At 34.2% G+C, this 22,901-nt stretch overlaps 1 protein-coding gene across 1 annotated transcript; it reads right to left on the reverse strand.

Moving 5' to 3' along the window:
• Positions 1 to 708: 708 nt before the first annotated feature.
• LOC108484464 (exosome complex component RRP45A-like) lies at positions 709 to 7,992 on the reverse strand. The gene is made up of 10 exons (XM_017788255.2): positions 7,728 to 7,992; positions 7,451 to 7,604; positions 6,516 to 6,725; positions 6,236 to 6,331; positions 6,019 to 6,133; positions 4,475 to 4,555; positions 4,189 to 4,374; positions 3,029 to 3,288; positions 1,983 to 2,041; positions 709 to 1,053 (listed from the first exon to the last, which is right to left on the reverse strand). Exons 2-10 carry the CDS (start codon positions 7,585 to 7,587, stop codon positions 845 to 847), a joined length of 1,353 nt encoding a protein of 450 aa, XP_017643744.1. The 5' UTR covers positions 7,588 to 7,604; positions 7,728 to 7,992; the 3' UTR covers positions 709 to 844.
• Positions 7,993 to 22,901: the final 14,909 nt, after the last annotated feature.

The raw sequence follows: 22,901 nt of genomic DNA on the forward strand, positions 1-22,901 counted from the left end.
TAACATATTCAATTTTGTAATATTAAGTTTAAATAGTGAATAAAACTTATGTTTAAAAAATAGTTTTGATTAGTTGTAATTAATATCTAACATATTTAGTTTATAATATTATTATTTTTCCTTCAAAATTAATTTTTAATTAGTGACATAGTTTTATAATCTTATTTAAAATAGAGTTTAATAATAATATAATATATTTAAAACCTTTAAAAAAGTTTTAATTTTTGATAGATTGAAAATATTTTATTAAGTGAAAAAATCTAAAACTACTCTTCTATTAAAGAAAAATAGAAAACTAAAATCAACACAGTTTAAGGTGTTTGAACGATTTATAAAATATAAGTTTAAAACTACCATTACCCAAAATTGAATAAATTCTATTTTATTTAATTTATAATTAATTTTGATTTTTATGATATAAAATAAATATTTTCTATTCAAAATACTAAAAATAATTTAAAAGTTCTTAAAATTATTGTTTTAAAAAAATGAAATGTTGTAAAATAATATCCAAAAGCCATAAAATAAAACTCATCTTGTCAAAATAGATCAAAAATTAAATCAAACCGAATCAAATTATAATAAATAATTCAAAAAATTCAAAACCCCCCCGACCAAACCAAACATATCTAAATGTCAGCAATCTAGCTTCTGCTTCGATATAAGGGGCTCATTGTGGCACTGGTTACACCCCAAATATGGGCTAAATTTATTTTAATTATTCAATTTATCGATTTTAGATTAGTGGTAACCACAAAAATCATGAAACATACGTAAGCCAATTGACATGCAAATACGTGGAACAAGATAAAACATAAAAATGTAAAAATAATATATATTGAACTTAAATCATGGAGGAAACCTTCTTTTTCCTCTTGTTCTTAGGTTTTACAGCATCTTTCAATGTTTTCGGCCCTATGACGTGCATTTCAGTTGTAGATGCATCAACAGCTGACCACTTTGAATTAACGTCTTCATAAGGGCATGCACTTTCAGCTTCACTACCCTTTTCCTTGCCACTTGCCTCCTTTTCCTCACTTGCAGTTGACAAACCTACAAATTCCACAGGTGAGACGCCATTATAATCACTTCTATTGAGCTTGTTTAGATAAAAGCTTATCCTATTCAGAATCCATTGAAGAACAGCAAAGTAGCCATTATTTAAAATTTCCCATAAGCATTCATCAGGTACAAGGGTATTTTGGTTTTGCAGAAAATGGACCTTCATATGGTGAACGTCAGTTTATCTCTTGGTTAGATCCTATTCCTAAACCTAGCGTACTAGAAAAAACAGACACCTGAAAATTCTACAAGCGAGAGGACACTGTAATGACTTCTATCATGCTTGTTAAAAGTTATCCTGTTTGGAATAAAGTGAAGAACAGTAAAGAAGTCCATTCATCTAATAAAAAGTGTCAATTACTACTCATCAGGTACGAGTGTATTTTGATTTTGCAGAAATGGATCTCCATATAGTGAATTCAATTTATCTGGGGTTAGATCCTATTCCTAAATCGAGTGATGTCAGGATGCTCGGAAAAGTAAAGAACCAACTCTAGCAGCGGCTTCTATGCTGGTACTCTAGCAACTCATTTTTTAGAAACTCCGTTGTTGATGGTCAACATAAATAGGCTTTTTGTCTTTTAGTGTTTCTATCTGTAAATTTAAGTCTTTTAGATAAATCAAAAATCTTGTTAAGATCCTATCTGCACCATTTTTATGAGATATGAAAATTATGCATAAAAGGAGTGTGGTTTGCAGTGAAATGAGTTCCACAAACACAAGAGCAAGAACTAAGTGATAGTGATATCAACTTGTGCAAAATAAAGCCGAAGGCTGTAAGCTTTCAGAAACAAACGAGACCAAGACCTTGAGGAACGGTAAAAGTGGACGTAGGATTACACGCACATGCGTGAGCAGACACTGATCAATTCATTTTCGTGGGGGAATGGAAAGGAAAAGTAAAGAGAAAAACCACATACCTTGTGAAGCGACTGAAGCTTTCAGACATTCCAGATCAACACCCTTTGAGTAGGGATCCCTGAGGAGAAAGAGAAAGTTTCAGCATCATTAACAAATAAAAAGAGTTCAATAAATTAAAATGTAACAAAAGAAACCACATAGCACAATTAGAATGGGTGAACATACGACAAGACATGAAGAGAGGACTTAAACATGCACCATAACAATGAAAGACTTAAAAAAATATATCCCGGGATCAAAAGTGAGAAAGCTTCAAAGATGAAACATGCAATGGAGCAACATAACCGTAGTACTCACCCTCCTTGCTAAAGTTCAGTTTTTCATCCCTAATTTTAGTTTAAAATGTCATAGCAAATTCTTCAATGTGGTGAACCCATCAAGATTTCACTGCTTAATGTAAATAAACATTGAGCTCCGGCTAAAACCAGCTCAAACAAAATTTGCACAAATCTAACCAAGGTGTAGCCATTTTAGTTCGACTGGCAGAGCAAACAAGCAAAACATCGATACACTACATTAGAGCACTTGGAAAGTTGTATGATTATTTGTAGTCAAACAACGTTTGAATCATAATATACTCCAGATAGGTGTTCCTTGTAGATAAATTCTTCAATATCTTTCATATAGCTAAAGTACAGAACAAGAAAAAAAACAATCACAAGATACCAGGTAGTGATCCAGACATTAGAAGATGTTTTGGTCAAGGATAACTTCAATCAGTCAGATACATCATATCAATTTAATCCAAACAAAATTAGCTGCTCTAATAACACATTCATCATGCCAGTTCTTCATCTCTTTGTGATAATAGAAGACTTCAATCGGTGACAAAGGAACCTCCGGTTAAAATGCATAGCACAGATAAAAAGAAAAACCCCTTACACAAATAGTATTCAACTATAAACGGTCTAAGGTTATTCTGACAGGCTTAATTTAGGTAAATACAGTTAAACAGTTCCCCCAGAAATTCAGAAAAACCATAAATATATATGCATAAAAGTATATGTAATGCATGTATGAATACTGGACTTGCTTAAATTCTTACCAACTCAAGGGGGTGCTGTTAAATTTGATACAATTGCTGTCCGTCCCTCTTCTCAATGATTTGATTTCCTCAGCATTAATATTTTGACTTGCATAGCTTTCAACTGATATGAGTTTTAACCTCTCCATATATTTACCCACCAACTCACTAATGCCCTTATTATCAAGAGTTTGGTTTTGGTCCCCTTTTACACTATTACCAACACAAGTAGTTTCACGCTTGATCTTTTGTAGAGCTCTTTCTGAGTTGTATGCTTCAACCTACATCAAGGTATTGAACAAGCTTATTGTGGGGCGGACAATAGAAGCTCAATATGAAAAAACCCTACTTGAAACAAGTAACATGATTAAAGAGGAAGAATAAATGGCCCTCACAAGTTGTGTAATAAAAAAATAAAATTTGAAGCTGAGTTTCTACTGGATAGAAAGTAAATATATAAGAGCAAAATAAAATTGGTTAGCTATCTAATTGCTGCACTACTTGATTCCTCAGAAGCTTCCTACATTTTTTTTCCTAGCTTGGTATTCACTGGCTCATGGAAGAAGCAGTCGTGTCCATTCAATAGTTGCAGAGTGATGGAAAAAGGAGTAAGAAGAATATGAGCTGAAGAGCAGTCATACTTCCTAGCTCTGGAAACAGTGTATTTACCACATGCAAATGGTTTTCTCCCAATCTCCAGCAGCATAAAATAACAAATATGAACAAGACGTGGTGTAAAGCAATCATATAGAGATGACAAAACAATTTCAAAGTTGTATGGAAAAAGGTGAAAACAAATTTGATTAAAAATGAGAAAGTGCTTAAGATCTAACACCAATCCACCAATCCAAACATATCTATGAAAATAAAACAAGCAAGTTGCTAGCTATACAAGTTTTTAAGTTTTATTTATTTAACAATATTTTTTGTTCTTCAATCCAAATGCATTTTTCTTTTAACTTTTGGAAGCAAAAAACATGTGGTAAAAGGAATAACCACAAATCATGAAATTCAATAGCATATCGCTATACATTCTAAAAAATCACTTTGTTGACAATTAGCCTAACTACCAGTTAAGATCTATAAAATATTTATCAGGGTATGAATGGCAGATAAAATGAGCAGTCAAGATCCATTTTCCCTCAAGTTTCAAAGGACCGGGGGAGGAGGGGTGGACTTACTGCTGCTTTTATCTGTTTTGTTATATCTGCAGCTTTTGTAATAGCAAGTTGCAAACATTGCATGATAACTCTTTGACTGACACCTTCTCCAGCTTTTTGAATCGCACAAATATCACCATTTGCATTAACGGTAGCAATCATTCTTCCAGCCATAACAGCCTCCTCATTGTGGATGGGATCTATCACCTTCATGACATTTCATCACACTCAGAAAGCAAAACATACGGACTTTAGCTTTTACCAAACTTAAAAGTAGCCTACAAGTTAAAGAAAGAAGTTTTCTTACCACAACGTTCTCATCAATAAAAAATCCAAAAGTAATCGCTATAGGAAGATGATGCAAGATCAAAGGAAGTGGATCTCTCATCTATCAAAAGAAAAGACATTATTAAAAACTATTTGCTGCAATATACAATTTAGTCAAAAGCATATAGACTGATATTAATAAATTAGAAAGGGGGGAGAGAAGTATAACAGCAATAATTAGTTTATCTCCAATGTATGAAACTCGATCATTAAAATCCAGTTTCTTTAAGAGGGGAATTTTCTATATTGTGGATTACACTTGGATGAATAGGTATTTAAGGTAATGATAAAAAGGTTATGTTGGATATGGAGGCACTGGCTAGAAGCAAAGGCTATGGCACCACTCAGACAGTAAGTAGATAAGAAGAGAGCACAATTGCCTGGAGAGACATAGAGAGGAGCAGGCTAACTAATTGCTCATTTCCACCAAAAGGAAGCCTAAATGACACAGATTATGTTTTCACTTAAGAAATTTTTAAATTAACACATAAATACTATCTTCAACCTATGATACAGATAAAATATGGGAACATCGAAGCCAGCAAATTACTAAATGTTCATAATTGAAGAAATTGCATAAAATATATTTGTTGCAAATTTTATCTACTTCAGAAAATTTGTTGCAGCAAGATTGAGCCTTTATAATTGCGCTAATATCAGCCTGGGGGCTTATTTAGACTGAACTTAATAGCTCAGTGCCTCAGACCAGCAACTTAGTTGGTTTCCTTAGGTACAGCTGAATTGTCATGCTTTAACTAAGCTTGGAGTAGTCCATTTACAAGCTTGATTAAAGCAGTCTGTAGACAAGCTGAGAGAGGTCCAAGCAGGTTAAGTGCTTACCAAATGAAACCACATCCAAGCTCATAAAATGTTGAAAAAATTAACTTCAGGAAGCAACACATCCTTCAGAATGTATAACTCATAATAATGCTATTTTGTATACACAGCAACAAATACCATCTGATGTTACTTTAGATTTTATGAAGATTAAAGTTAAACCAGAACATTGCATTAGATATAAGTTATGGTAGAATTTGTTATCAACCACAAAGCTTCAACAACAAAATAGTCTACAGGTTCCAAATTGATAAGAAAAATAGTGCTTCTAAATTTACATGAAGCACATACTCCTAGCTGGAATATTGTAAGGCACATCCAGTAACCTTAAATTAGCAAATTTATCACCCGCTGGAACTTTAAAAAAAATAGCAAACCAATTCCAAACATGTTAGGAAATAATGCACGCTTTATATGATGGACATACTCTTTGTTAGTAAGTTAGTAAGGCACAAGTACAATCCACTAAAATAATTGATTCAATAAAGGCATTCAGAACTTCAATACTGTTTATAGTTACAGCATTTACTATTTGGTGCAATCTCCTTCCTAAGGCTGGAAACCCTTGTAAACCAAAAGCATCAAAATGTAGGTCTCAAAACTCGCTAAATTCTTATTAATACTCTTATTGAACCAGAAGAAGAATTTCAGAACAAAAGTTCAATGCCAAGACTCTGGAATAATCACCTCAGGTGGATGTATTATTACTTCCTGACCATCTTCTCCTCCTAGTGAGCATTCAGGTGTCCGAAATGTCATAAGAGCAGCCAAAGCAGCAATATTAGCTGCATCAACCAGGTTACTGTTTCCAAAAAGGCATATTGATAAAAAGCAAACATTTCAAATTTTGGGGGAGGGGGAAGGGAGTTAAAGAACGTTATTCAATAAAAGACATTGGTCATACCCCCCGTTATCTAGAATGAGGATATCAATACGGATGGCCCACACTAACTTGCCAGCAACAATACAAAGTGATTCAGTATCTACAGCCCTACTTTCTCTGCAAGAGAACTATATACCTTCAGACGCATGTTCAAACATATGCTGCAAAGGAACCACAATATAGATCCCACAATATTCCACATAGCTTGTAAACTGGACACTATTTAAAATTAATATCTATAATCAATGAAATAACATTAATAGCAAATAATCACAAGTAACGCTAATAAAAGAAAGAAAACCTTAGACCACGATCTATTATCCGTCCCAACTCAACAGCAGATTCTCCAGAACGGCCTGCCTCAAATGAGGGATCAGCCATAGGCGAAAATTCTGGGTAGATTGTAAGAGTTCCTTCATTAGGCCTGTCTCGATAAGGCTGAACAAATTTAGCTGTCACAATGCCCATAACACGAGTCTGGCCCAACTGCACCTCTGCAGACCCATCTTCTCTGCAAAAGTCAACCAAATACATATTGAGAAGAAAAACACATTTTTAACTTTCATTAGTAGAAAACACCTGAGACTTGTCTTACTGATAGTTAACCTTCTGAAAATGATTAAAACTTCGCTTGGTTTAGTGGAAGGAGGGAATGGAAAAATAGAAAGAAAATAAATTTTGAATTTGCTTAGTAGGAAAGAAAAGTGAGAAGATGGAAAATGTCTTCATGCATAAAAACCGATCTTTCCAAATTGGAATAAAAAAGGAGAGAAAATGAAAGAGGTGTATATTAGTTCAAAATTATACATTTTTTAAAAGTTCTATTCCTTTCATTTTTCAACTCTAACTCCGTTTTTCCATCTTTCCTACACGTATGAAAAGAAAACTTATATTTTTCATCCTTCTATTTCTCTACCTTTCAATTTTTCTTCTTTCCAATTCTCTTTCCCCTCTACCAAGCAAAGCCTAAAGTTCTACGGTTAAAATTTCCTCTCCTCCTCCCTTATAATTCAGCAAATGTGCCAAATAAAACAAAGTAATTTGCATTTGGAAGAAATCATTGCTTTTGAATAATTAAAATTTAATTTAGTGTAATAATTTCAGTTCTACGAAGATTAATCATAGCACAAAATCAAACAGAAAAGTAGAACTTCCAAAAAAAGGGGAAAGGAAACGCGGTAAGTTTTACAAGAAAATAAACAAAAATAAATAAATAAAAAGTACGATTTAACTTGCCTGCCAAAGTTGATGCTGATATTACGAAATTCAAAGGGTTTCCGACCATCTATTCTTATTTCAGAAAGTAATGCTGTTTTGATAAAATTCTTCTCATTCAATGTCAAGCGCCAGGTGTTGGCCAGTCTAGCATCCATCTTTCTTTCTCAAATTTCTGCAAGAAATCGGGTAAAAGAATTACTCAGAAACTCATAAATATCTAGCGAGAGCAGCTGGTTCTTTCTGTGAGACAATTCATCAAACGTTTGAAATGCCATAGAAATGAGGGATTCAATACCCAGTAATACAGTACGTTGGTGGCATAGAAGAATAAGAAAAAGGAGGTTGAAACTGCGAGAGCAGCTGTTCTTCTTTCTTGTGCTTACTAATCAGTAGTAATTGCTGACGATGTTGTTCGAAACTTGGAGCAGAGGGAACCCAAGAAAATATTTGCTAGCAAAGCGAGTTTAGCTTTAGATCTTTCTTTAACTTTGAGACTTTGAGTTTTATTTGTTATTTCTTTTTTTGGCTTAACCTATAATTCGTGATTAAACCATATTTTTTTGGTATTTAATTTGTTGGGATAATATAATTTTTCTCTATCTTGGAAATTTTAATTTTTATCTGGTACTTAAATTTAATAATTAGATTCATTTTAACCCCTAAATTTAAAAACAAAACATTGATGATATTTCTTCAATTGTACCACGTCATTATTTAAAAGTTAAAATTTTATTTAAATGTACAAGTGAAATTTGATACAATTTTAGGATATTACGTACTGAATACTACTTTTAAATTCAATCGATTTGATCGATTCAATTGTTAAATCATCAATAATTAAAATTCATAAAAATTTATAAAATTATGTTAATTTTTTATATCAATTTTCAATTTTTACCATTCGAGTTAATCAATTTAATCACTTTATTCGAACCCGTATGTCATTTGACTCTTGGTCCAATTGGCCCAACTGGTCAATCCAGTCTTGTTCCAAAAACATGGGTCACATAATTAAATACTAAAGAAATCCAAATTCAGAAACTAAAATAGATTTAATTGTCAAGTTTAAATACTAAAATGAACCAATAAAAAATACAAGCACAAAATAAATGTTGTTATCAAATTTAAGAACTAAAAATTATAATATCCCATTTTTTAATCAAAATTAATACCTAGATTATTCTTCCATTATCCAATTTCACCCCAAAAACTTGCATCGGTAAAAAACCTTCAACCAATATTAAGCTGCTTCCAAAAGAAGATTCATGAATATATATATATATATATATATATATATATATATTATTCATTTCTTTTATTTTCCTAAAATTAATATATAATTTTAATTAAATATCAAGATCTATCAAACTCATTGACTAAGAGTATTCACTCTATAATTCACGTCATATGTTTAATCCGCAGATAATATTAGTTACTTTTAGTGTGTGTGCACATCATGAAATATGAAAGTTTTTTTAAAATTTTTAACATCTACAACGCCTCATACTTATATAAGGTCTTTACATTTGTTGTTTCCTTTCGATCATTCACTTTACAAGTATCTACATAGTATTATAAAATAGTCCACCTTTCATCCAAGTCAAAAATCAAAACTTTAATTTGTTAAAAACATCTATTTAGGTTCAACCCAATTCAAATATAACCTACACTAGTCTACAAATATACCTTCAATTTTACCTAATTCCTCCATAACTATATAATCCAACCCTGCCTATATTAAAAGATATAGTACCCAATGATAATAATATACAAATATAAATTTTAATAATTGTCACTCAAGTTGACTGTTGGAACTAAGACCCAACCAGGTATCCAAACCATCCACATATCGAACGGATTTACACGGATACTTCAACAGTGGGCATATCTAATCAAAAGAAGCACGTCATAAAAATAAGAATGCTTGCACCACCCCCCAAATCAATCTAATATCAACTAGGAAACAAGAAGCTGTCTATGTATAATGATTCATACACAGCACCTTCAACCGGAGAGAGACTAACCAGATAAAGTACTGGATGTGGTATTGTTGCCAGTCCTGCAATCACAAGTACAGACACTTCTTGATTCTTTAACCACGCGCTGCGATATCCGAGTATGAAGTTTGATGTTCACCAACTTACCACCCATCTGTTACATATAACAAATATTTGGTAAATTAGTAGGATTTACACAGAATTACAACACCATCTATTCTTTAAAAACAGTTATTGCCTATATTACTCAGACTAGGAATAAATATTGAATCAAATACAAATATTTTAAATTTTTAATAACTTCTTTTATATCTTTAGAAAATCATACATTAACATCGATCATGACAGTTATTGCTTATATTACTCAGACTAAGAATGAATATCGGATCAGATACAAATATTTTGAATTTTTAATAATTTCTTTTATATCTTTAGAGAATCATACCTTAACATTGATAATGACTATTGGATAATGAGATTGCATATTACTGCTAATGCTATCTTCAAGATAATTTATTTTATTTTAAACTTCTCTTTGAACTAGAACAAGCTTAAGCTCAAAGCAATAAAGTTGGTATAGTTTCAAATAATAAAAAAACCGAAGATACAAATATAAGCCAGGAATTTTGGTGAACAGAATTACAAACCATTCTTCAAACCAGATCTTCTGGACCCAAGGGTTGAGCAGGACTAGAATACATGAAATGCCTTGAGAACTGAAAAAAAAAAAAAAAAAAGAGAACAAAATACTTCAGTTAAATTGACATTATAAAATAATTAAGCCATTTGTAATAATTGAGGCGGCAAAATGAATAGAAAAATCTAAGATTTTCTTAGATTTTATTAATTATTATTGTTATTAGAATTTATTAATAATATTATTATTATTTGATTTAAAATTTTGGTATTATATTATAAATAAATTAAAATTTGTGCCAAATATATGATGATAAAATGTACATGTGTGATATGTGTATTTAACACATGTAATATATTTATATATATATATATATATATATATATATATATTTTGTATATTTTCTTAAATGTTAAGCAAAATATATTTATATATTAATAATTATTAAATTAATATTATATTATGAAATAAGACAAGTGCATAATTATTATTGGTACATGTGTAAAATATATATATATAATTTCTTATATAATAAGTAAATGATAATAATTAAATTATAAGATTTTTTTAGAATAAACAAATTGAATAATGATAATTGTAATAAAAATATTGGTACATTTGTTATAAAATAATTTGTTTACTTAATATTAAAGTAATATAAAATAACTAAAAGAAATAAGTAAATAGAATAAAAGAAAGTAAAAGAAAGAAGAACAGAAAAGAACAGAGAGCAAAACCAAAACAGGGGAAGAAAAAGGGAAAGGAAAAAAAGGGAAAATTTGGATTTTAAAGCTTCAAGTTTAATTGGTAAGATAAATTTAGTCCTTTTCTCTTAATTTTGATGTTTTAGAAGCTTTAAAACAAAGTCTTGTTGAAATTAAATTAAGGTTTTGGAAGTTCTTGGGTTTTTAAGCATAGGTTATGTTGAACAAAAAGAAGAATTAGGGATTTAATTGAATAAATTTTAAGTTAGAATTGAAAATGGATTAAATTGTAAAAGAAACTATAAGTTTTGTGTTTTAGGAAATTAAATTGAAAGAATTTTTAAATTAGGGTTTTATAATGAACATTAGATTGTTAGGGTGAATATGGAAGGAAATTGAGTAGAAATGAAGTATAAATTAAGTTAAACAAATAAAAGAGTTAATTAGGATTAAATTTAAATTAGGAATAAATTGAATAAAATTCAATTAATTATTAAATTAATGTTGTAATTAATAATGTAAATTGTTAGTATTATTTTCGTAGCTAACAAGGAAAACGAGGCATCGGCATCCAAAGGAAAAGAAAAGATCGTTGACGAGTAAACGCGTACTCCGGGTTTGTATTACTATAACTCAAACTATTTATTAAATGCTATATTGAATTTGTAGCCATGGAACATCTAAGATAAGGTAAGTAATAATATTTGAAATTAAATAAGAATATGTGTGAATATTGAATTATATGTGAAATGAGATAATAGATGTTTTGAATTGATTGAATATTTGAAATTGTTGTGGAAATGAATTCGAAATTGAAAAAGTAAAATAATACCCTATTAACTTGTCGGACTAGATTGGATACAAATGGCATGCCATAGGATTGTGATGTGATGAGGAGATTTGTAGCTCGGCCGAGAAGATGATTTTGATATTATATGCTTCGGTTTAACCGAATAGGCATTTAATGCTTTATTGGTGTGTTTGGGAGGATATGATATACCGGTGTGTCTGGGAGGCTATATTATACTAGTGTGTTATGGAGGATTTATATTATTCCGGGTGTGTTGGGTTGGATATTCTAGTGTGTTTGGGTGGAATCCGCGTATCTATCAAAGTCCGAGCCTTGTTAATAGGGTAAATAATTGAAATGAAAATTTGAAAATGAGATTGATTGATTTGGCACTACTGAAAATACGAAAAAGAATGTATGAATTAAATTATGAATTGAATTAGTATGTGAAAAAATATGAAATATGAAATATAGAATATGAATTTAAGATTTATGAAGTGATATATAATTATGTATAATTAGTTTAAATGATTTATAAAGCTTATGGTTGATGATGTGATTTATTAATGTTAAATAGTTTGGTTTATAATAATACCACTGAGTATGAAATACTCAGTGTACGGTTGTTTCCATGCGCAGGTCATTAGAGTTCAAGATCCAATTCAGCATCCAAAAAGATCCTGACTCCAACAAGAAAATTTTGGTGATGTATTTCTTCTTTTTGTTTAAGTGGCATGTACTAGTGTCACGGGTCAGAGTGCAAGGCCCGTGACCATGGCACAAGATACGCCCCATGGAGGTCTGTTGATAAGATGTGGATCATTTAGCCCACGAGAGCTGGCCCGATTCAAGGAACTGATAGAGAAGTCTGTCAAATTGAAGCCTGATTGGCCCTATAGCAAAGATATTGCAACTTAGGCAACTATGGTAACTAATCTTCAAAGATAGAGGGAATCATATCTTGTAAGATTAGATAGGATTTGATTTGGCAATAACTTGTAAATCCCTTAAATTATGAGATATGGTTAATCTCGTCCGTCGATGTAAATGTATCTTATCCGTCGATTTTGGGGGAGCTCAAGTATAAATAGAGAGCCTCTCCCTCACTTGTAAATCATTCATTGTATTTGAGAATTCTTAAAAGTAATAGAGTTCTGAGAGCATTTACTCAAACACCTTGTGTACGATATTTTCTGTGGCTTTCTGTTGTTTTTATAATTTTCTTTTGGCACAAGTTTGCTTCTGCTGTACGAGTTGGTTCCTTGGAGGAGTTCTTAAGGAATTCTCATTCGAGTAAAGGCTGACTTGGGCGAGTTTGGACGAGCAAATCGCCTAAGGCCGCACGGATTGCGTGACGAAAGGTCTAGCCCCGTGACAAGTGGTATCCGAGTTATTGGTTCGAAGGCACTGTTGGGATGTCGAAAGAAGTCACTGGTCAGAATGAGCCAATGGAAACCCGAGGAAGGTCCAGAAAAGTAAGTCGATCAAGGGACTTGTTGTCAGCTTTGGAGGATCGAGTCATCACTCTCGAGGAATCCATGGGGGATGTCGGAGAGAGGATTGATGATATCGGTGATAGTCTTCATGATGGGTTGCAAACTATGCAAGTGCAGCTCAAGGAATATGTGTTGGATACTATTGGTTCCTCGGAGAATAAGCTGGCTAGGAAGGATGATGCTCTTGAGGCTATGGTGACAGCTTTGAAGGAGAAGATCAATGAGTTTAAGGGGGAGCTCGAGATGATCAAGGCTGCCATAGGTAATAGGATGTTGGCTTCGAAGCTAAAGCAACAAGTAATGGATGTGCCCAAACCGAAAGCGTTTAAAATGTCAAGGTCTGTAAGTGAGGTGGATAATTTTCTTTGGGCCATGGAGCAATACTTCCGTACGATGGGCATCGAGGATAATGTCGCAAAGGTAAACACTGTTGCTATGTATTTTACTGACGTTGCTTTGTTATGGTGGCGACGTAGGTCCACTGATGTGAAACATGGTGGGACCGAGATTAAGACTTGGGAGGAGTTCTAAAAGGAGTTTAAGGCACAGTTTTACCCCGAGTATGCTGAGAATGAAGCTCAAGCAAAGTTGCTGCAGCTTACGCAACGAGGTACGGTTAGGGAGTATGTGCAGGAGTTCAGTGAACTCATGTTTCAGATTTCAGATTTGAGCGAAAAGGAAGCATTTTTCTCTTTTACGGACTGGCTGAAACCATGGGTGAAGCAAGAATTGCAACGTCGTGGAGTTCAAGAACTAACCAATGCCATGATGGTGGCGGAGTCCTTAGTGGAACTTGTTCCGAGAAGAGACAAGTTTGAATCTTCCAAGCCCAATGGGAGGGGCAATAGTGGGCACCATGAGGAGGATGAAGAGGGACATAGCTATTATGGCAGAGATGGTGGTACTAGGAAACCACGAAATGGGAAAAAGAGACCCAATAGCCCGAAAGAGAAAAGGGGAAAGTTGAGATGCTACTTTTGTAATGGATCGCACATGAAGAGGGACTGCCCAAAGGTATCTACGTTTACGGCTATCAAGAAGAGTGATGAGCCGGAAGAGGCAAAGCCTATTGAGAAAAAGACATCGAGGGTCAATTCGATGATTCTCTTCCCGAAAAAAAGGAATGGTAGGGAAGGGTTGATGTTCCTAGACATCAACATTGCAGGTTGAAATGGGAGTGCTCTTATTGATACGGGAGCATCAAATTTGTTCATATCGGAGAAGGCTGCGAAGAAACTTGGTCTCTCGATTAAGAAATCGAGTAGGAAGATCAATACGGTAAATTTCGAGGAGGGCCCAACTGTGGGAGTAGTTCGTGAGGTGGAACTACAAATCGGTGAATGGAAGGGCAATGAAGAATTCGAGGTAATTCAATTAGATGATTATGATTATGTGCTTGGCTTAAAATTCTTTGACAGGATTCAGACAGTTCTGTATCCATGGGCCGATCAGATTCATATTGTCACTGGTCCGTTATTAAAGATTGTTGTGCTAGCATATCGGGATATGAAGGTTGGGACAAAGGTGCTATCATCAATCCAACTAGTCAAGGATGTTTCATATGGGAGGAACATTGACTCGACAGAACGGGATGTTATGAAAGCCCATTCGGAAGTGTTAGTGGCGCAAGAGATCGTTATGAAGCCTGCAGATTCGACTATGGAGCCAACACCTTCGGGAAAGGTGTGTTGTGCATCGGGCTTCGAGGAAAAAGGAGCGATACAGAAACAGTCAGGACGAGTAAATGCTGCGAGAAAGGTACATTGTGAACACTTTGATAGTGTTTTAAATTCTGACTTGTTGGCTTGGCAAGGTCGTAAGGGCCCTTTCAAGGTCCATAAGCAAGGAAGCCGAGGGACTATGGGCAACACGAAGCCAAGGTGTAAGAATCAAGGTGATTCAAAAGGGAACAGGTCAAAATTGGGGCAAGTTAATGTGGATACTTCTTGCCAACGAAATGTACCAACGAGTGTGACGGTTCAAGATAAGAGGCGACGGAAGCTGAGGCAAAAAGTTCAAAAGAAGGGACAACTCAATTGGGAAGCGAGTCGGGAGGAAGCCAAGGCAACGAGAGGGATCCAAGGTGAATCAAGTTAGTGCCATTCGGAAGTCGCAACGAGGGCGTTGTGAGAATGGGTGGGGGAGAATGTCACGGGTCAGAGTGCAAGGCCCGTGACCATGGCACAAGATATGCCTCATGGAGGTCTGTAGATAAGATGAGGATCATTTAGCCCACGAGAGCTGGCCCGATTCAAGGAACTGATAGAGAAGCCTATCAAATTGAAGCCTGGTTGGCCCTATAGCAAAGATATGGCAACTTAGGCAACTATGGTAACTAATCTTCAAAGATAGAGGGAATCATATCTTGTAAGATTAGATAGGATTTGATTTGGCAATATCTTGTAAATCCCTTAAATTATGGGATATGGTTAATCTCGTCCGTCGATGTAAATGTATCTTGTCCGTCGGTTTTGGGGGAGCTCAAGTATAAATAGAGAGTCTCCCCCTCACTTGTAAATCATCCATTGTATTTGAGAATTCTTAAAAGTAATAGAGTTCTGAGAGCATTTACTCAAACACCTTGTGTGCAATCTTTTCTGTGGCTTTCTATTGTTCTTATAAGCTTATTTTGGCACAAGTTTGCTTCCGCTGTACGAGTTGGTGCCTTAGAGGAGTTCTTAAGGAATCCTCATTCGAGTAAAGGCTGACTTGGACGAGTTTGGACGAGCAAATCGCCTAAGGAGGCACGGATTACGAGACGAAAGGTCTAGCCCTGTGACACTAGGTGGTTGTACATGAGCCATGTATATATATATATATATATAGGTTAAATGGTCTTGTTGTAATTAGATAGTTATGAAATTTTGGATGATAAGTAAGTTTAAAGTTATAAAATAGTAAATTTAGTATTAAAATTTGAAATGAAATGAAAGATATGAATTAGTTCCTTATATGTTAACACTTTAAAATTTAAGTAATAAATCAATGGATTAAGCATGATCTAGTAGTGTTTAAGATGTAAAATTCTTTGGTTGAAATATTGGTATTAGTTTGTTTTTGGTTTGAAATTGCAGGGGGTTTTAGGTAAAAATAAATAGAAATACTATCGAAATTTTTGTAAAAAAAATTTACGAAAATTTTTTCGGAATACTCGAACAAGTCCCGTTCTACTTTTAATACATGTTTTGGGCTTCGAGAGTCCAATATAGGGACTTAATTATTAAATTATACTATGAATGTTATATTAATTATGAATTATTAGTAAGTTTTCTTATATGTCCGGTCATGCCTCGTAACCCTATTCTGGAAACGGTTTAGGGTTAGGGGGTGTTATATGAAGTTTTAAACAAGTATAAATTAATAAAAAGTTGACAGGCATGAGCCATGTTTATGAATGTGTAAGTGCTCATTTATTTCATGTAGGATATTATTGAGATGTGTAAGGGTACATGTGTTATTGAAGGTGACAAAAGGCTTGGAAAGTAGCCTTTAAAGTTGTCCACACGGGTAGACACACGGGCGTGTGTCTAGACCGTGTGTGATACACGGTCTGCCCCATAGGCGTATGATCCGGCCGTGTGTCCCCTGCACCCTAATTAGGTAAAACAGAATACCCAGTAGTAAATACACAGGCAGAGACACGGTCGTGTGTCTCAGCCGTGTGAAGGAGACGGCCTCAGGACATGGGCATGTGCCCTGGCCCTGTGAAGTCTGCACTTAATTTTTGGAATTTAATTCGCCACACGGCCTAAGCACATAGGCTTGTGACTTGGCCGTGTGACCCTATTTTGTTGATGACATCATAAACAAAGAGTTACACGGGCTGAGGACACGAGCGTGTCCCAAGCCACACGAGCGTGTGTGACCACACGGTCTACCCATACGGGCGTGTAACCCTCTAAAATAAGAAATTTTTTCTAAGTGTTGTAAAAGTTCTGAAAGTTTACGATTTAGTCCTGAACCACCCCCGATGTATGTTTTGGACGTCTTGGGCTCTTATTAGGGACAATATGCTTGTGTATAAATGGTTTTAAATTGGGCAAAATTTTATAGCTCAGTTTTGTATGAATGTTTATGTTTGAGTCCGGTAACGCTTCGAACCCTGTCCCGGTGACGGATACGGGTAAAGGGTGTTACATTTTCATTACAAGTATATTAAAACGAACCATTACTAACTATTCCAATGGCTAGATTTCAGGCATCATTTACATTTACATGCCATTATGGTCATTATATCCTATACATGCTATTACAACCATAATTGATTTACCATATTATACCGACATGGGTCGATGGATAGTGTGAGTGATCTCCACCAAGCTTCCAATCCAATGAGCTTTCAATTTACTCTAAAACAGGGAAATAAAACTAAGTAAGCATAAAATGCTTAGTAAGTTCATATAACAGGGTACTTAACTTACCATTCATTCTATTTTAAGGTAACTATGTAAGGCATATTCAATCAATTTGCCCTCAAGCCCTACACATATCCTCATTGCCCTTGTTAGTCATTTATTCCATAGTAACATCACAAACATTTATGGGCTCAATAACAATCAAGTTTCTATGCACATATGCTTTCCGCAACATGTATTCATTTAACATGTATAAATCACTCTTTATATTACAAGTAAAATTTTGTAATAGTTCATCTCGAGTTCAGATCATTTCATTTCAGAACTTTACCCATATTACTCAGAATATCAAGGTCACGATTAGTATACTCAAGGTGTACAAGTCCATAATCAAGAATGAACATATATTCATCAAATAAAATCCATGTACAAATATCATCATCTCATGTTTTCATATATCATTTGTCATGTATCATCATTTTCTTGTATTTTAGACAGATACGTGTAATAAATTATTTTATTATTCATATCTTCTCATGTCTAGAATTGTCACCCATTGAATTTATTCGGAATATCAATGGATACACAGGTAATATACTCGAGGTGTGTAACAGCCTGATTTTGGGCCTAATCAGAACAGTGGTTTCAGAACCACTATTCTGAGGCCGGAGAAAATTATTTTGATAGTATTTTATGTGTTGTAACATGTTTATAAAGGAGCATGAAAATTTTGGTATATTAATTTTAGCGATTTCTAGTCCAATTTTGAAAAAGGACTAAATTGCGTAAAAGGTAAAAGTTGTGTGTCTAATAGCTAGACTATTAAAATTGGGGGCCTTTAAAGTGAAATTAGACCCCTAAATATGGCTTGGCCAGCCATGGGACAAGAAATTTCAAATGGTCAATGTATTTGGTAAATGATGTCATATTAGGTGATAAAATGGTACCCTAAGGAATTAGCTTCAACTTTTTCATTTTCTTCCTTCTTCTTTGACCGAAAATACCAGCAAAGAAAATGGTTTAGAAGCTTTGAACTTTCAGCAAATAAACTTCCTTGAAAGCAAGTGATTTTAATGCTTTTTCTTGAAGATTTTTACATTTTTGAAACCCCTAAAGCATGAGCTTTCATAAGAGGGGACTATTTTGCAAAATGATTAAGAGTCTAGGGTTTTTTCATGAATGTATATGTGTTTTTTGCTGTTTTTACGGAAGAATATGAGTTGTAGTTGCCTAGTAAACAACTTTTGTGAAGGAAATTTGCATGAAAATACCTTAAAAAGGTTATTATGCAAAGTTGTAAAATGGGTTGTTAATGTGTGTAATAATGATTTTTATGAGTTTCCATAGTTATGAAAATGGTTTATCTAGGCTTAAGGAGTGTAGAAATTGAATAAAAATCTTGTTTCGAGCCTAGGGGCAATTTGGTAATTTTGGCAAAATAAAGGGGCATAATTGTAAATTTTGCCAAAGTGTGTCAATGGACTAATTTGATTAGAACATTGTTTTAATTAGCTAAATGTGATGTTTTAGATGTTGAAAAATGCGATTTGGGCCTAGAATGGGGAAAATCAATTTATGGACGATTACGTCTTTTTCACCTTTGTGGTATCGAGGTAAGTTTGTATGTAAATAATATCATGCTATACATGTATTTTAATGTTATCATCACATGAATTGTGCAAATATTAATGTGTATGTGATTAATATAAATATGATGAGACAAAGCCTTGATAAGCGAGGAAAAATCCCGTTTGAACCTTAGGAATAAAATAGGATACGAGTGACATGTCACTAGGAATTATGAGTCTAGATGACTAGCTCGAGAGTGAGCATTTAAATGTCATGAGATATGAGGCAGCTTTAGCTAAAATTGAGGCACTTATGTGCAAAGGTTTTTCCGAGTATCCAATTAGTATTCCAAGTGTTCAACGGGTAATCCGAGGAAAGAGTTGATGATGGTCCCAATGAAGTAAGTCACTGGTGAGTATGCACTTGAGTTATATTACGAGTTGTGCCGGTATGTACACTAAGCCTATGAGAATGCCTTGGTATGTGATGATCTATGATGCATAAATATGTGTTCTTACCATGATGGATGAAATGATGTTGTATTAAATTTGTGAACAATGATCATGAATGAGTAACTTAGCCTTGACAGATTTGAGTTACTGCAGTATTGTAAATTTAAAAATACACTAAAAATAGTGGAAAATGAGTTAGAAGTTGAATAAAATATGAAAATAAATCTTATTGAGTCTAGTTTCTTATAAAATAAACTGTGTAAGCAAAAGAATTTCCTATAATGGGATATTTGAAGTTGCATTGAATAGAGTCAGAATGACTTTGAAATCCCCTATTCTGATTTTAGAAAATCATTATAAATTGTACAAAAATATTTATTAGTTATAATTTATATGTTTAGAATCCTTAATGAGTCTATTTTCAATAGAAATAGACTAGAACATTATTAGAGTCTTGTGCTATGAGATAATTGAACTTTAGTACAAAAGGGTCTGAACTGTCAGATAGTGAATCAGGGATAACTTTGAGGAATAAACTGTACTAATTGGCTAAACCAAAAATTTTGAAAATTTTATGGTAGAAAGATACATGAGTCTAGTTTCAAGAAAAATTAACAAAACTTAATTTAGAGTTTCGTATATCCAGATATAAATAATTTAGTGACTGTTGCTCAGGAAGACAGCTTGTCTTGAATTTGAGAATATGTTGTAAACATTAATAGAACATATTAATGAGTTGCTTATTGTTTTCATATAAACTTACTAAGCATAAATCTTAGCCCCCCCCTTTCTCTCCCATGTTCCCTAGGGTTTCCAGGTTAGCTCGGGTTAGAGGTCATCAAAGATATTATCACACTGTCGAGTTAACGCTATCGGCGTAAGTAAATCCTAATATTTTGAATCTATGGCATGTATAGGGTTTTAATGTTGAATGTGTGATATTATGATTTAGCTAAAGGCATTGGCTTGTTATTAAGGTATTATGTAGTCTTGTAAATTGGCCTATGTTGGCTAATGATGTTATGGGCCTATATGATTATTCTTGTGCATGTATGTTATTATCTCTTGTGATGTGGCTTACAACATGTATGCCTAGAGATTGAATTGAGATTCATTGATGAGTTAGTAACTGATACAAGATTAAGTGATCGGTAAATAGTTAATAATACCTCATGAATGGTTTTTGGATATGATTATGCATGCTTAGTGATGGACATGAGGTTTAAGACGTAATGATTGTTATGACAAGTATGTGGTAATGATGTGAGTAAATTCTATAATATTTATTGCATAAGAAATTGTCATGAGCATAACATGTTTGTAGATGCTTAAGAGCTCATTTATGCCATGTTGTATGTTATTGGATAAGTATGTGTGCATATGTTGTGAGGGTGACAAATGGCTCGGAAAATAGCCTTGGAATTGTCCACACGGTCTACCCCATGGGCGTGTTGTCCAACCGTGCGTCCCCTGCACTTAAAATTTTAAGCCAGTTTAGTACATGGGTAGGTCACACGGGCGTGTGACATGGCTGTGTTTTAAAGTCAGTGTTGCACATGGGCTAAGGGCACGGGCATGTGGAGCCTTAAAGCATGAAATTTTTCAAGTTTTTCTTAAGTTCTTGGTTTAGTCCCGAACCGCCTCTAATACATGTTTTGGGCCTCGTGAGCCCGTTTAAGGGACAAAATGTATGTGAAATGAAAAGTTTTAAATTGATCAAAATTTTACAGCCCGGTTTTATATAGTTGGTTGAGTTTAAGTTCGGTAACACTACGAACCCTATCCCGGCGTTGGATACGGGCGAGGGGTGTTACAAGGTGTATGAATTAGGATCCGTCAAATCATGTCCAATGGTACCCATAAGGAACTATATCAGAGAGTACACTCTCAAGCCACACATGTATACAACAGGATTATCAGTTTAGGCTAAATCCTTTTTATGACATATGCTCTAAGGAGCTTGGTCTGAATTACCCGTCTGGGCTAAATCCTTTTTGTAATGAGGTCAATAGGATTACTCGTCCGAGCTAAATCCCGTCAGCAACAAATGCAGGACCTCATTCATTTTGGGAAATCACATATCCATTTATTTTCCATCTTATTCAACTGGGATTTAAATATTTTTCTCAGGCATTATTGTGCATGTGATTATTTCATACATCCACAACATTCATATAATTCAAATAAACACATTCCACATTCATTTCAAGCATATAAGTAACATTCTCATCGTCTATCCTTTATCATCTATCAGGCATTATCATTTAATTTAAATATTTTTATTTATCGGGCTTGATCAGATATGTAATCATTTCACATATTAAAAACAATCAATGCAAGCATGTAAATAAACACAATTTAGTCACACGAACTTACCTCGACAATGTTCGTGTGCGTAAAATCTACTAATCTGACATTTTCCTTTTTGCTCGTTCTAACTCTGAATTTGGTCTAGCCGAATCCAAATAAGTTTGATAAGTCTTCTTCCTCTCTCTTAGGGTTTCCATGGAAGTGTTTAGGGAAGATGATATGTGTTATAGGCCAATTTAGCCCACTTACATTAAAACCCAAACCCCTTTAAACCCTCAAACCCATTAAACCCCAACCCAACATCAGACCCAATACATTAGCCCATTAATCCCAAAACAACCCACCAAGCTAACCTAAAACCCAAATACCCAAAGCCCACTAAGCCTAACCCAATAGAAGCCCAAATCCCACCAAACCCTAGCCCATCCCAATCTAATCAGCAACCAAACCTTAGGTGCGCCGCACCTAGGGTCTTCAGCCTTCTGCCCTCTGACCAAGCGTCGAAACCCTTGTCCCATCTGGCCACTTGCACCTGCCCTTGTCCCATCCACCACCGACGTCTGCTACATCCAACCACTACCTGCAAGATGAGAAGGACACGCAACAGCAACAAAATAGAACAAATAGAAAGTGTAAAAAGCTATATAAGTCTAGAAACCAGTTTGTAAAAGGGGGGGATCCTAGAATGAATACAAAAATTGCAATTCATATACAAACAGTGATTTGAAGAAAAAATATAATACAAGAACAACACCAAAACAGATATTTCAAAAAAAGCGAAAATCAAAATCGAAAAATCAAAGGTAACCTTTTATTTTATTTTTGAATCGGTCTTATTTTATTTTTTCTTTCTTTCTTTTTTCTATTTATACTCATACATGTACATATATTATAATAATAATAAAAAGAAGATTAAAAAAAAAAAATCCTCACCTTTTCGATTTTCGGCCACCGTACACGGTGGCCGGAGGCGACGGAGATCCGGCGGCGACGGTGGCCTTCCGGGCCGGATTCTGGACTTGGTCCAGAGAAAATAAGCCCCCCTCTCTCTATTTTTTTTTCTTCAACACGCAGAAATGAAAAATTTACAAAATTTTTTAACTTTTATAGGGGTCTGGAACGGCGTCGTTTTAGGCCCTGCATTTAAGCACTGAAACGG

Source organism: Gossypium arboreum, chromosome 2 (assembly GCF_025698485.1).
Source record: "Gossypium arboreum isolate Shixiya-1 chromosome 2, ASM2569848v2, whole genome shotgun sequence".
Taxonomy (NCBI): Eukaryota; Viridiplantae; Streptophyta; class Magnoliopsida; order Malvales; family Malvaceae; genus Gossypium; species Gossypium arboreum.

Coding starts and splice junctions, on each gene's coding strand:
- LOC108484464 (XM_017788255.2), bottom strand. CDS start 7,587: ATGGATGCTAGACTGGCCAACACCTGGCGCTTGACATTGAATGAGAAG. Junction 4,556..6,018: donor TAATAATACATCCACCTGAG/GTGATTATTCCA, acceptor TTCTTTTGATAG/ATGAGAGATCCACTTCCTTT. Junction 4,375..4,474: donor TTATTGATGAGAACGTTGTG/GTAAGAAAACTT, acceptor AATGTCATGAAG/GTGATAGATCCCATCCACAA.